The 12,537-nt window shown below is 43.0% G+C and overlaps 1 protein-coding gene across 17 annotated transcripts in view; it reads left to right on the top strand.

Moving 5' to 3' along the window:
• DTNA (dystrobrevin alpha) overlaps positions 1-12,537 on the top strand; it is a 297,949-nt gene that overhangs the window by 268,511 nt on the left and 16,901 nt on the right. For 16 of the 17 annotated variants that reach the window (XM_063451409.1, XM_063451411.1, XM_063451405.1 and 13 more), the window contains 2 exons: positions 3,474-3,633; positions 4,319-4,408. In XM_063451409.1, coding sequence (XP_063307479.1) covers positions 3,474-3,633; positions 4,319-4,408 — 250 coding nt within the window. Of the gene's footprint in view, positions 1-3,473; positions 3,634-4,318; positions 4,409-5,575; positions 6,360-12,537 lie in introns of those variants that run through there. The other variant, XM_063451419.1, reaches the window with a different exon arrangement.

Genomic DNA, 12,537 nt, shown 5'->3' with positions numbered 1-12,537 from the left:
GGTTTTGCTTATGTCACGGGGTAATGGGTGTCGGGGGGGTCCCGATGGCATCCGGTTCTCTGTTATGGGACGGGAATAGCTCCCAGGTCGTTGTAGTCATGGCGGGAGGTAGCAATCGGTCTGTGGCCTCACAATCGGGATCGTGGCTTGTTGGTGAGGGGGGGGGGGGTCGTACTGTCGGTGCTAACATCGCTTGGGTGTAGTGCTCGTGTGAGTTCCGTAATCAAGCTATGTAGGTACACTAAGACAGCGTAACGTCAGCAGTGTTACAATAACGATATCGAGGTAGGTAAGTAAGCAAGTACATAAGTACATAAGTACATAAGCCCCTGAAAGTTATCCGGCCTGAGCTTACATATCTGTGTAGAATTGGAGTAGGTGGTATAGGGATCATTTCCGGGGCTAAGTACTTATGGTACAGGGAAACATTGCTCGGCCTGTCTTACTACTTGGGCAGTATTTCGTTACTTAAGGTCAAGGCATGCAGCATGGTGAGCGTGGCCGGTGTTAGGCTAAGCCATGTTTGGTCGGTTACGGAGCTCAGGCGTCTGCCCATTTAACGGCAGCGTTAGTAGCCGACAGAGTTAAGGGTCTCTGGGAACTTCCGTGGTGGGATTAATCCAATCAGAGGAACCCAGCTTAACCAATGTATCTGAGTTTAACAAGGGAATAAGCGGCCCCGAAGCCATCGCCGTGACTGGTAGTAAACTGGGTATAGCAGCGTGGCCTATAAGCCATCTCGTTCAGCATTCAACATGTACATCATTTGAAAACATATAACAGCATTTGGTAGGCGGCCCCAGGACCGCGCCTGTGGCCGCTCGCACGCCTATCGTAAGGCCCCTATTTGGAGTTCAACCGGGCCTGGTGGGCCGATTACTATACCAGGGGAGCGGTCCTGAGGCCGCGACCGCGGCCGAGTGTGAGCCGGTCTGTGGGGTCCTTGCTGTCCGGTGCCAAGACCTACCTGGCAGTATACCCCACAGTATAAAGCAAAGCAACCGTGGGCTGTGCCTGGCCTGAGTATAAAAACATTTCGGGTTCGGTATGTAAGGCACTATGTCTAAAGTGAGATGGGACAAAACGGTACACAACAATACACAACAAAAACACTACATAACAGGCAAACATGTCCCCTATGACCCCCACCTCCCCCACCCCATCCGAGGGCAAACATAGTTATAGACCACCCCGACATGGACTTAATGGCCCCTTTGCAGCTTGTGGACTCAGGGGTATCCCGTGACGGCACTGAGGTGCAATAAGGTGTGGTGCTCATAGTCTAGCCGGTATGTGGTTAAGTTCTCGATCACCGGCAGTGTGGGTGCAAATGGTAGTATAGGAGTGTCTCGCTGAGGCTCTCTGGGCCTAAGAAGTTCAGTTATTCAACTCAACAATCCCAGGCAGTCCCTGTTATGCTTCGAACCCGTACCCCTCCGCAAATCAGCATAGGCCTCGGGATGGGTATTCCCAGCTCCTTCTGCACGTGTTGTCCCCGGTGCTTCGTGAGGTCTTATCAGGCTATAAACCCCGGTTCCCTCCCGGCTAGTGTGGTAATGTTCCCGTGTGGTGTCTAGTGTGGGTACTTAGCTGCCACTGTTGTTGCCCAGATAACTCCCCTGAGGGCAATGCCGGTCCGGAAGGGTCGGTGGACATCGGGGACGGGGTTGGGGCGCCGGCGGTTATTCCTCGGGACCATTAGGGCCCCCCAGCGTATGGGTTGCGTGTCCCTCCGTGCCTGGTTGCGCAGCGGTTCGGGAACCTCAGGATGGTTCGGGCGCGGTGGAGGTTGATCTAGGATCCAGTTGCGGATGGTGACTGGCGGCAGGTCTAAAGCTCTCAGGAAGCCGGGTATGTCGTTGGGCCGTCTCAGTGAGCACTAAGTATTCCCTTTCTTGGCCTGGAGGCTGAAGGGAAAGCCCCATTTGTTGGAGAATGCGTTTCTCTTGGAGGATGCGTGTGAGCGGCCGCAGTGCCCTCTGGGCGTCCAAAGTGAGGGAGGATAGATCCTGGTATAGCGAAATCGATGCTTCGTGGAAGGTGATGTTTTGCGGGCGTGCAGCTCTCATGATGGCTTCTTTAAGCTGAAAGGAGGGGAGGCAGCAAATCACGTCTCGTGGGAGGCCATCTCTCCTCGGGGGACGGAGGGCACTGTGGGCGCGCTCTATCTGGTAGTCGTCTGGGGCTTCTTCGCCCAGGATGTGTGTAAAAAGCTGCGTGAGGGCTTCTACTAGGTCCTCGTGTTCGGCTTCAGGCAGGCCTCTGACTCTGATGTTATTACGTCGCCCCCTATTGTCTAGATCCTCCACCTGCCTACGGAGCTCTAGGAGCACTGAGCCTTGCCTGGCAGTGGCGTGGTCGGCAGTCTGGGAGTGCTGGATGGCCTGTAAGTTCTCGCTCTCCAGCTCTGTGACCCATTCTTAAAGGGCCGTGAGGTCCCTGCGTACCTCCAGGATCTCTTCTCGGATCGCCGCCCTCAGCTCTGCCATCATGGCGGTTTTATCGCTCTTAGATAGCATATTGGCCGAGATGGCCGCTAGTTCGGCGGTGATATTTGTTAGTGCTTCTCCTCTCGCGGAACTAGGTTCAGAGTCCACACCGCTCTCGGCTCCTGGGGATGCGGCCGCCATTTTGTCCGCGGGCCTCGTGGCACGGAGGCAGTCCGGGGTGGAGAGAAAATCGTCCATCGGTCCAGTGTGCTTTCTTGATGGGCTATTGCCCAACGGTCCTGGGGTGCCTTGGCGTCTTGTTTTCCCCATTTTGAGTGTGCTGGTCGGCATTTATTTAGGGCTTAGTGGGTCGAGGTCGCGGAGCTCCGGCAAAGTGCGACTCACTCCATTCACCTACAAGCCACGCCCCCTTTCATTAAATTATTTTACACAGTCTCAAATCACTTTGATATAGGAATGTTGATTAGGAAACGGTAATGTAGTATAATAATCAACTGAGAAAAGGTTCAGATTTGACAAGTATTGTTTCATTAAGTGAGTGAATTTTCTAAATGTTTGCTAATGATTTAGAAGAGCTACATGGATTAGGATTAGTGAGGTGGAAAGTTACACATTTCGTTCCTGTACAAATTTTAAATTTGGGACAACATCTTTCAGGCTTGGAGTTTATGGACCAAACCTGGCTATGCAATTTAATAGTCTAAACCAGGGGTAGGTAACCTTACACACTCCAGATGTTGTGGACTACATCTCCCATAACGCTCTTACAACCATAATCCTCCAAGATCCTCCAGTTTGTTTAATTTGTCTAATGTAGACTTGTTTTATTACATTAAGTAACTAAAATAATAAACAGTAGTTGTGTTTTTTCCTTAATATAAATAGTACCGAATTGCCTGTAAATTTGAATAGGTCCAGCCATACTGCTGTAGATGATCCAAAACATTAAACATGTTGTAGGCATTTATTTAAAAAGAAAAAAAAAGTTCCTTGTTTTCTTAACTAATGGTCCTTATTTTGCAGACTCAAGGGGCGGGTTCCCCTCGATCTTCTCCGAGTCACACCATTAGCCGGCCTATACCCATGCCTATAAGGTCTGCGTCTGCCTGCTCTACACCTACGCACACCCCTCAGGACTCTCTGACTGGCGTTGGTGGAGATGTCCAAGAAGCTTTTGCACAGAGTATGTTCCTTAAATAAAGAGCAATTTGTTTGGTTTTGTATGAATCATATTCAGGTTAACTATGCATGTTTAATTTTTAATTTTGTTGGTCTTTATAAAATGTGCTAAAATAAATACAAATGTTTTAATTCTTTAAAATAAAAATAAAAATAATATTTTATCAATTTCATTGTCTAATAGCTAATAACAAAAGTTGAGAAGGTTCCACAGGCAACCGTTGATTTTCTTTTTAAGGGGAAATTGTTAGAACAGATTTGTGCTGTTTCATTTTCTTATACAAAGCCTTAACAATACTTACAAAAAACATTAAAAGCTAGAAAGCCAATGTGTGTGGCACTGTTTAGTTCAGTTCAGTTAACTGGATTTTCCTGCAAAGAGAATTCCAAATCGTTTGACAAATAACTCTGGGAGAGCGTCAGGGCACAGCGGGATGTAGTGGTTATGTTGTGTGGAGTGTTCTTTTAATAATGAATAGGTAGATATTCTAATATACATATCAACTGTGATTCCTATTGTTTTAAATATACTATTATCCAACTATAAACATGAAATATATAGTAACATCTATACCATTTCACTCTAGATAATGTTTTTAAATGAACTATTGTTTTAGTATATTTTTTATATTCCAACGTATTACTTACTTACCTTATATGTTTTAATTTTATTTTTTTAATCCTCTTAGGTGCAAGAAGAAATTTAAGAAATGATTTGCTTGTAGCAGCAGATTCCATTACCAATACTATGTCTTCTCTAGTAAAAGAGCTCAAGTCAGGTAAGGAAATGCTGTAGCAAATTATTGGTGTCTTTAAAATGAAATGCCCCGTTCCTGCTCTCTATTTCTGCATGGGTGCCTTTACAGCCTCCATGGCAGTCGTGACTTCTCAAATGTCATTAGGAAGCAGTCCTAGTGTATGATTTCTAAATGCTTGGGATGTAGCTGAATTAACTTCACTGAAACACTTTTATATTTTTTAGAATGCTAAATATTATTTTAAATGGCAATTGAACACAGAAAATTCCTTTTGTTGCTATTAGAAGCAAAAAAAGAAATAAAAATTGTCTGTAGTACTGAATTATTTTGTACTTGGCATAGTCAAGTTCCTGTTGTTTTGGCTGTCTCATTGTTCAGTAGAGTCCAGTAGGACCTGACATTTTTAGTAAAAGCTATGAATGCATTAGTACAGTGGGGCTTGACGGGTTACCAAGCCCTGCGCGCTAAACAGAATTTGGGGAAATGTTACTGCTCACATCCTCACCCCATAACATTTTGTGGATAAAAAGAGGTCTGTACATCTGCTATACCCTCCCAATGTAATGGTCACCAGGACAGATGTAAACTATGCAACCTCAATATTGGCCTAGTGCAGGGAGTGCATAGAAGTGGTGATGAGGAAATTTGTGCTGGTAGAAGCACAAACCTTTTGTCCCCCCTACCAGACTCCCACAGATTTCTCACCACCACTTAACATTAGGGTATGAGGAAAAGTAAAATTTTTGTTTTTGCAAGACATGAAGGGAAATATCCTTATCACATAAACTTTTAGTAGTCCAGACATCTATATGTGCTTCCTCTATAACATTAAATTGTGAAAGCCATCTAGGTGGAGCGCACTGACCCCTATAACAAGGAAATGACAAAGATTAAGAGGGAAATCTTTGGGGGTGGGGAAGGTAGTGAAAATAGTGTCCATATATTACATTACATTATTAGAGGTAAAAGGGAAATAAATTAAAAAACAAAGAGCTTTTAAAAAGCAGAAGTATTAGAAGCAGAAGTATTACCACCTCTCTTCATCAAATGGTAGAATCAGTTTGGCACAATTAACTGAAGTCAATGGTACCTTGCCTACCATAGTTCCACCATCTCTTCCAAAACACAGTAGACCTCTAAAAACTGCTAACGTTTTGTTATTGCACCCTCTCTCAATTGCACTCTAAGATACTGGAGATCGACGTGACATGTTGGAGGTGTAATTCTGATGGTGGCACCATTGATACTCATGTTTTTGGATGGGAACTCTTAATCGTCTCTCTACCTTGGCCAACAACCTCACACTTTCCAATCTATCTGTCTGCTTCTTCACTGCACTACACAATAAGTCTTCACCTGAAAATGATCTATTACTGTTTAATTGTGGAAAATAGCAAAATTCCTTATACTTCTGTAATGAAAAAGATGTACCCATCCACTTTTTAAAAAAAAAATCTAATGAAGACCTTCGGATCATGGAATATTTTTTTCCCCCCAGTCTCAGGATATGAACACCAGCCACATACACATATTGTCACTGGTTAGAATTACTTAATTGTGAATGCTGTATTGCCTGATGTGAAAATAATGTACTCCACTCCCTACACTGATTTCATGGTAAACCGGTTATACTTCTCGAGCAGTATACTAGTTTAGGCATCCTTGTGACATTCTTGCTACCCCACAGTTCTCATCACTTTTTACTATTTCCCCATTACTTTCCTTTTTTTTAAATTCTGTTTCTACTCTCTAATAATTCAGCCGGTCCACTTTGTCTTTTGCCCCCTTTCTTCTTCTTCCAGAGGTTTGCATAAAGCTTAGCTTAGTTTACTATGTTTATCTAATGTAATATTTTCTATCATGTTTATGTCTTCCGTATAGGAAATGGAAGGCATAGTACATATATTGTCTTGAAATAAATGATTTGTTTTGCTGTTTGTTTTGGGGATGTATTTTGTTCTACTGTTACTGTTGTCATACTGTAATGTTATATCATGGAATAAATATTAATTTATAAAAAAAAAAGTGTTGTGCCTTTGATCTACATGAATCAACAAATATGTGATTATCTTATTATATTATTATCACAAGTTAGAATTAAAGGGACACTCTAAACAACATAACCATTGCTGCAGTTGCTATGGTGCATGGTATCTTTGGGTTCCGTACTCCCCATTTTATGTCTACTTTCAAGCACTTAAAAATGATATCCAATGGTATCAATTCCCCAATGTCTGGCATCTTAGTGCAAGGCTGGCCTACCTCTGCATCTACAGCTTATCATTGCTGACCATAGTTGTACAGACCTGTTATGGATAAATTAAAAGTGAAAATAACACATTATCACATTGGTGGCTTAAGGGGCTGGGTTTGGGTGTCAAGAGAGGTTAAAACACTTGAAAACAAAATTCAAGCAAAACATGGTGAACGTCACTTAAAGACACCTTGCATATAATTAGCAGGGAAAAACTGAATTGGAGAAATCATATTTGGCTATTTTGACTCAATCTTTTTAATGCCGTGGTAAATTCCTGATTTAGTGACTTGAGTGGCATGAAAAGTTTAGGAATGTAAATATGTAGCGTGATAGTCTGGGTGGTTGATATTTTCATTTCTTTGCATGGTAACAATAGGACACATAATTGTGCTGACTTGATTCAATTTTTACATTGTCCGCACACCTGCTGCTGGAGTGCAAGGCATCCTTTCCCTTGGCTGAACTTGTTTATTAAGGAGAAGGTTCACTGCCGCCAACTTGGCAGGCTTCTTTGCCTATTAGTCATATCTAACCACACTTTGTGGTTCATGGATCTAATAAATTGAAACTTTGTTTATGCAACTAACTAGGCAAATAATGGTCCATGGCAAGAACAGAGTGGATACTTTTTGCTTAGTTTAATTATAACTTGTTACTAAATTTGTTTGTGCTTTTTTTTTTTTTTTGCCATTTATCATTAAATTTTTTCCCAATATTGACAAATAACAGAATAGACGAGCAAAGATCAAAATAGTATAACACTTGTGCACTTCTTTTCCAACATTCCACTACTAGAACTTTAGAAGAAAATAATTAAAATAGGAGATGCTCAATGTATCTGTGCCATATTAACGATGTTGGAGTGGAACCTCATCACTGCAGTTCAGTGAGCAGATGCAGGGATCACTGGTCACACAGCTCTCTTCTGCTCTGTACTGATACTTGGGCTGGAGTGACATCACATCCGGTTTCATCATTAGTACAGGGCATGTGAGGGAACTGGGAATTTCAGTACAGAGTAATCCCAACAGACCCCTTTCCACCAGCAGCGCAGCCAGGCAGGACAGCTGCAGAGGTGTCTACTGTGGCTGGAGGGGGGTGTACTGTGCCCTCCCCTTTACCGATAAGTAGGCTATTATTGAAGATATTCTATTGATGATAATTTAGTAACAACTATTAACTCTGGGTTTTTAAGTAACTGGAGTACCAGAACCAGATTTATTGCTGAACAAGTAAAACAAGTTCTGACTCGTTCCTGCAAGGATGTTGTGTGTAGCTCATCATATATATATGTGTGTGTGTGTGTATATTTTTTTGTTTTGTTTTGTTTTTGTTTTTGTTTTTTTCAGCGATTTTTCAAGGGCTGAGAGAAACAGCTGTTTGTTTTTCTGACACCCAAAACTGCCTTATGGGACAGTACTCCATGACCATATTGTAGATTTGTTTAGTCCGATTTAAACAACCATAGTATAACAAGTGCTCAAAACTTTCGAAATACTTAACTATACCATGAAAAGGTAATAATGAATATTCCAAAGATAGGATGTGGAGTTGTATAGATCTCAGAGAAGAAAAAGTATGGCCAACTAAAATTGCCACGATACAGTGATTTTATGCCACTCTTGCAACAAGCAATCCCCTGTTTCTCAGGAGAAATTAAAGTGAGAATTCAATGTGAATTTCAAATTGAAAGCATAGCTGACTTGGGAGAATTTTCCAGTTTGAATATTTTCATCTTAAATTGGGATTCACTTTAAATTATCACAGTAGTGAATAACACTGTTAAAGATGTGACGAATGACATCAAAATCCAGTTCATTCCAGGTACAGCCAGGGCACACAATGTAAATGAAGAGGAGAATAGCATTTTCGTTTATCATCGTCAATGGCAGAGAAAGGCCTTACAGAACCATATTTGCTAAATATAGTGAATAAGTAAACGGAATGTTAAAAATCCTGGGAAGTCACAGTTCCCCTTAAAGAGAAAAAAAATCTCAAAGATGTTAATGCTATATCTAACATTTAATGTGCAATATGTCCTTTTAAATCCTCACCTGTGAAAGAACAAAAGCAGAAACTTTAACACAAAAAAATATCTTCCATTAAAAGGTTTTGACAAAGCCTCCCCTTGTATTACTGTTCACAATCAAGGACAGTTTTCATCATATTGTAAATTCTATTGAAAGGCAATAATTTCATAGGGGGTTCTTGTGGTGAATTATTTCAAGTAGACGCCATTAACACATTTGCTGTTAATGTAAGGGGTTACAATAATTACAAGTTACCACTACACACAGAAAAATGAACCTGCTTTAATAGGTATTATTATTATTATTGCCATTTATATAGCGCCAACAGATTCCGCAGCCCTTTACAATATTATTAGAGGGGGGATTTAACTATAAATAGGACAATTACAGGAAAACTTACAGAAACAATAGGTTGAAGAGGGCCCTGCTCAAACGAGCTTACAGTCTATAGGAGGTGGGGTGTAAAACACGTTGGAACAGGAAATAGCAGTCAAATTAGGTGGGAGTGAAGCAGAGCTGGAGGAGAGAGTAGAGTGCTGCCCTTTAGGAGAGAGCAAGAAACCGGTATATGAGGTAGATGTTACTCTGGGAGGCCATAAGCTGTCCTAAAGAGATGGGTGTTAAGGCACTTCTCAAATGATTGAAGGCTAGGGGAGAGTCTGATGGCGGTAGGCAGGCTATTGCATAAGAAGGGAGCCGCCCGCGAGAAGTCTTGCAAGCGTGAGTTGACCATACACATGCGAGCAGCAGGCAGGAGAAGGTCACAGGCAGAGCAGAGAGACCAAGAAGGGGCAGGGGCATACCTAGAGCATTTGGCACAGGGGCGGATTCTGTGTGTGGAACCCCCACCCCCACCACCTCAAATGTAAAAAAAACACCCGCACAGGTTTGTTTTTTAAAGTTTCTTTTTTTTATAATGTATTGCACAAATTTGTAAACATTGTAAAACCCGTCTGCCCCCTTCTACAAAACCCCTTCCCTGCCCCACCCCTCCTACAAAACATATGTCATTTCCTGCTTCTACAAAACCCTTGTACTGCCCCTTTCCACAAAAACCCTGCACCCCCCTTCCACAAATCCCCTCCTTAACCCCCTTTATACAAGACCTCTGTCACCTTCTACAAAATCCCTGCACTCACACACACACAGTTACAGGCATACAATCACACACAGTTACAGGCAGACAGTCTCACACACACACACAGTCAAGAGGCAAACAGTCACACACACACACACACGCACACACACAGTTACAGGCAGCATCACACAATCACAACCAGACAGTCACACACACAGTCACATGCAGACAGTCACATATTCAGTCAGAGATAATGCAAATGAAACAAGGCGGGCACACTCGACTAAACAACAAAATAGCCCCAGGAAAAGGCTAATGTAATGAATACTGGGTGCTCACCCACATAAGGCTCTATCCCCTAAAGAACCCAAAATACATAACAGTGTGAATAGAGTAAGGAGCACAACCATAAATCTTTATATATATGAAAAAATCTTTATAAAATGGGTATATACTATAGGACTGTCTCTTTAAATATTATCCACAGAGATACAAAGTCATGCTATTAAAAAGCATTTACCAGAAAAACAATGTTATAGGCAGATATAAACGCTCAATGCGTAATAAATGAATGAAAGAAATATCATGCAAACAGTCCACTATAATACTAGTATAATGAAAACCCAGACATATAAAAAAAAAAGGCAACAAACCATACCAAATTCAGTGAGAAGTAGGAACAGAGTCAATCAAAAAAAAAACAACGTTTCGGCTGAAAAGCCTTTGTCAAGGGAGCCATACACAGTCAGAGACAGACAATCGCACATACACAGTTACAGGCAGACTGTCACACACAGTTAAAGGCAGACAGTCAGACACACACACACACAGTTCAAGGACGACAGTCAGACACACACGGAGTTAAAGGCAGACAGTCGTCACACACGCACACTTACAGGCAGACACTCTCACACAGTTACAGGCAGACAGTCTTTGACACACACACACACAATCACAGGCAGTCTCACAAACACACACAGAGTTCATGGACGACACTCACACACACGCGCAGTTACAGGCAGACAGTCACACACACACACACACACACACTGTCTTACTCTCTCTCTCACTTACTCTCAGGATTATATTGATCCAGCACGCAGAATAGTATCACACCCTAGAACAAAGGGTAATGTCTTACCGGGCCTTAACCGGTATGCTATGCATGGGACATCCAGCGTCACCCGAAACCCCATCGGAAAGCATTACAAAATGCTTTCCTATAGGGCTGTCCTAATGTGCTTGCGGCACTCGCCGCGCATTAGACAGACATCAGAGAAGGAGGAGGCAAGGTGGAGCCTGACCCAGCGCCGAGGGATATCTGCGCTGGACTTGGATAAGCCACAAAAGGGTTCTGCGCTGCAGGGAGGGGGGCACTATTGGGAGCTATTTTGTATTCCTAGCCTATAGTTTCCCTTCAACAACACTGGAAATAAACTCTTAGATACTCCTGATTTCCTGGTGTACCAGTCTGTCCCTGTGGACAGAGTGCCAGCCCATTTATTTCTCACTTCTCAGCTGGAGCTCCCTAAGGTGGCCATCAGTGCCGCCTTACGCCACACCCATGCTTTGTGTAATGAGGATTATGGGATAATTTTTTTTTTAATTCTTTATTTTTGCTGTGCTTAAGATTACAAACAAGCTTGCATCGCCACGACAGCTGGAGTAGGCAATGCAATGACAAACATTATCATGGCAGAGAAAGCAGCACATTTTTATATGTTAGAGAAAACAGGCTAGGAACATCAGCATACATCACAAGACCTACTTCGTAACAGTGAGTTAGAACATACATAGCTATGATTATGAAGGTCATAGACAAATTAATAATAATGGTAAGCATAATACTGCAGTATGCAAACAAACATAAGCATTACACATAGAGTGTACAACTGCCAGTATGACTGATCAAGGCAGTATGGTGTAACAGCATATTGGTTTTGTAGCTAAGGCAGGTAGATCGTACAACTGGGTAGCAAAGGATCAAAGGGGGAGGTACCAAACATTAAGCGGTATTGAGTAGAGTATCATAAATTCCTATACTGCTAGCCAAGCAGCCTAGAGGCAATACTTAAAAATAAGTCATAATAAAATAAGAGAGAGAACTTAAAGAAGAATAAAGCACAAGGCACAGATTTTAGGCTTAACTCTCAATATTGGGAGCGAGAGCGTGTCACGGAGCGAGAGGTGCCCAACGCTAGATCAACCTATGCCGTGAATAGGCCTAACTTGGGGATCTTCGCCAGGACCATTATGTGATATTTCTACCACAGCACTGTGTGGAGTCTGCTCTCCTACATCTGGCATAAGATGAGGCAGGCCGTCCAGCTGGGTTTTCCAGCAGTTACCGCTCTGAGCCCTGTAGGGGACAGGTGTCTCATGCCTATAGATTCGCCTTCTCCTATAATCTGTATCTTGAGCTTGAGGGGTCTCCATGAATCTGCTGCCCCCGATGGTGTATGGACGGCTGCCCGGAAGTCTCTCGAGGTGGGTCCTGGCTCAGCAGACGAATGAGTAGCTTGGACAGCTGATGTTGGAGCAGCAGGAGTGGTGAGCTCTTGAAGGGCCCTGGGCCCAGAGGAAGGGTGGTGGGCTTGCTTCTAGTGAGTCCGCTGGCTTAGCAAGGATGCGAGGGGTGTCGCTGATGCGGCTGCAGAACGCCTGGCATAGCGCTTCAAATCGTGCCTCTATTTGCTCTTTCCATTCCCGGCCTCCCGAGTCTGCTTGTTCAATTAGAGTAGTATGCACGGTGGCCATCTTGGCTCCACCACGCGGTCTTTGGGTC

This window comes from Pelobates fuscus, chromosome 4 (genome assembly GCF_036172605.1).
Source record: "Pelobates fuscus isolate aPelFus1 chromosome 4, aPelFus1.pri, whole genome shotgun sequence".
Classification (NCBI taxonomy): Eukaryota; Metazoa; Chordata; class Amphibia; order Anura; family Pelobatidae; genus Pelobates; species Pelobates fuscus.
Note: the sequence above shows the minus strand (reverse complement) of the source record. Positions and strands in the feature narration are given on the sequence as shown.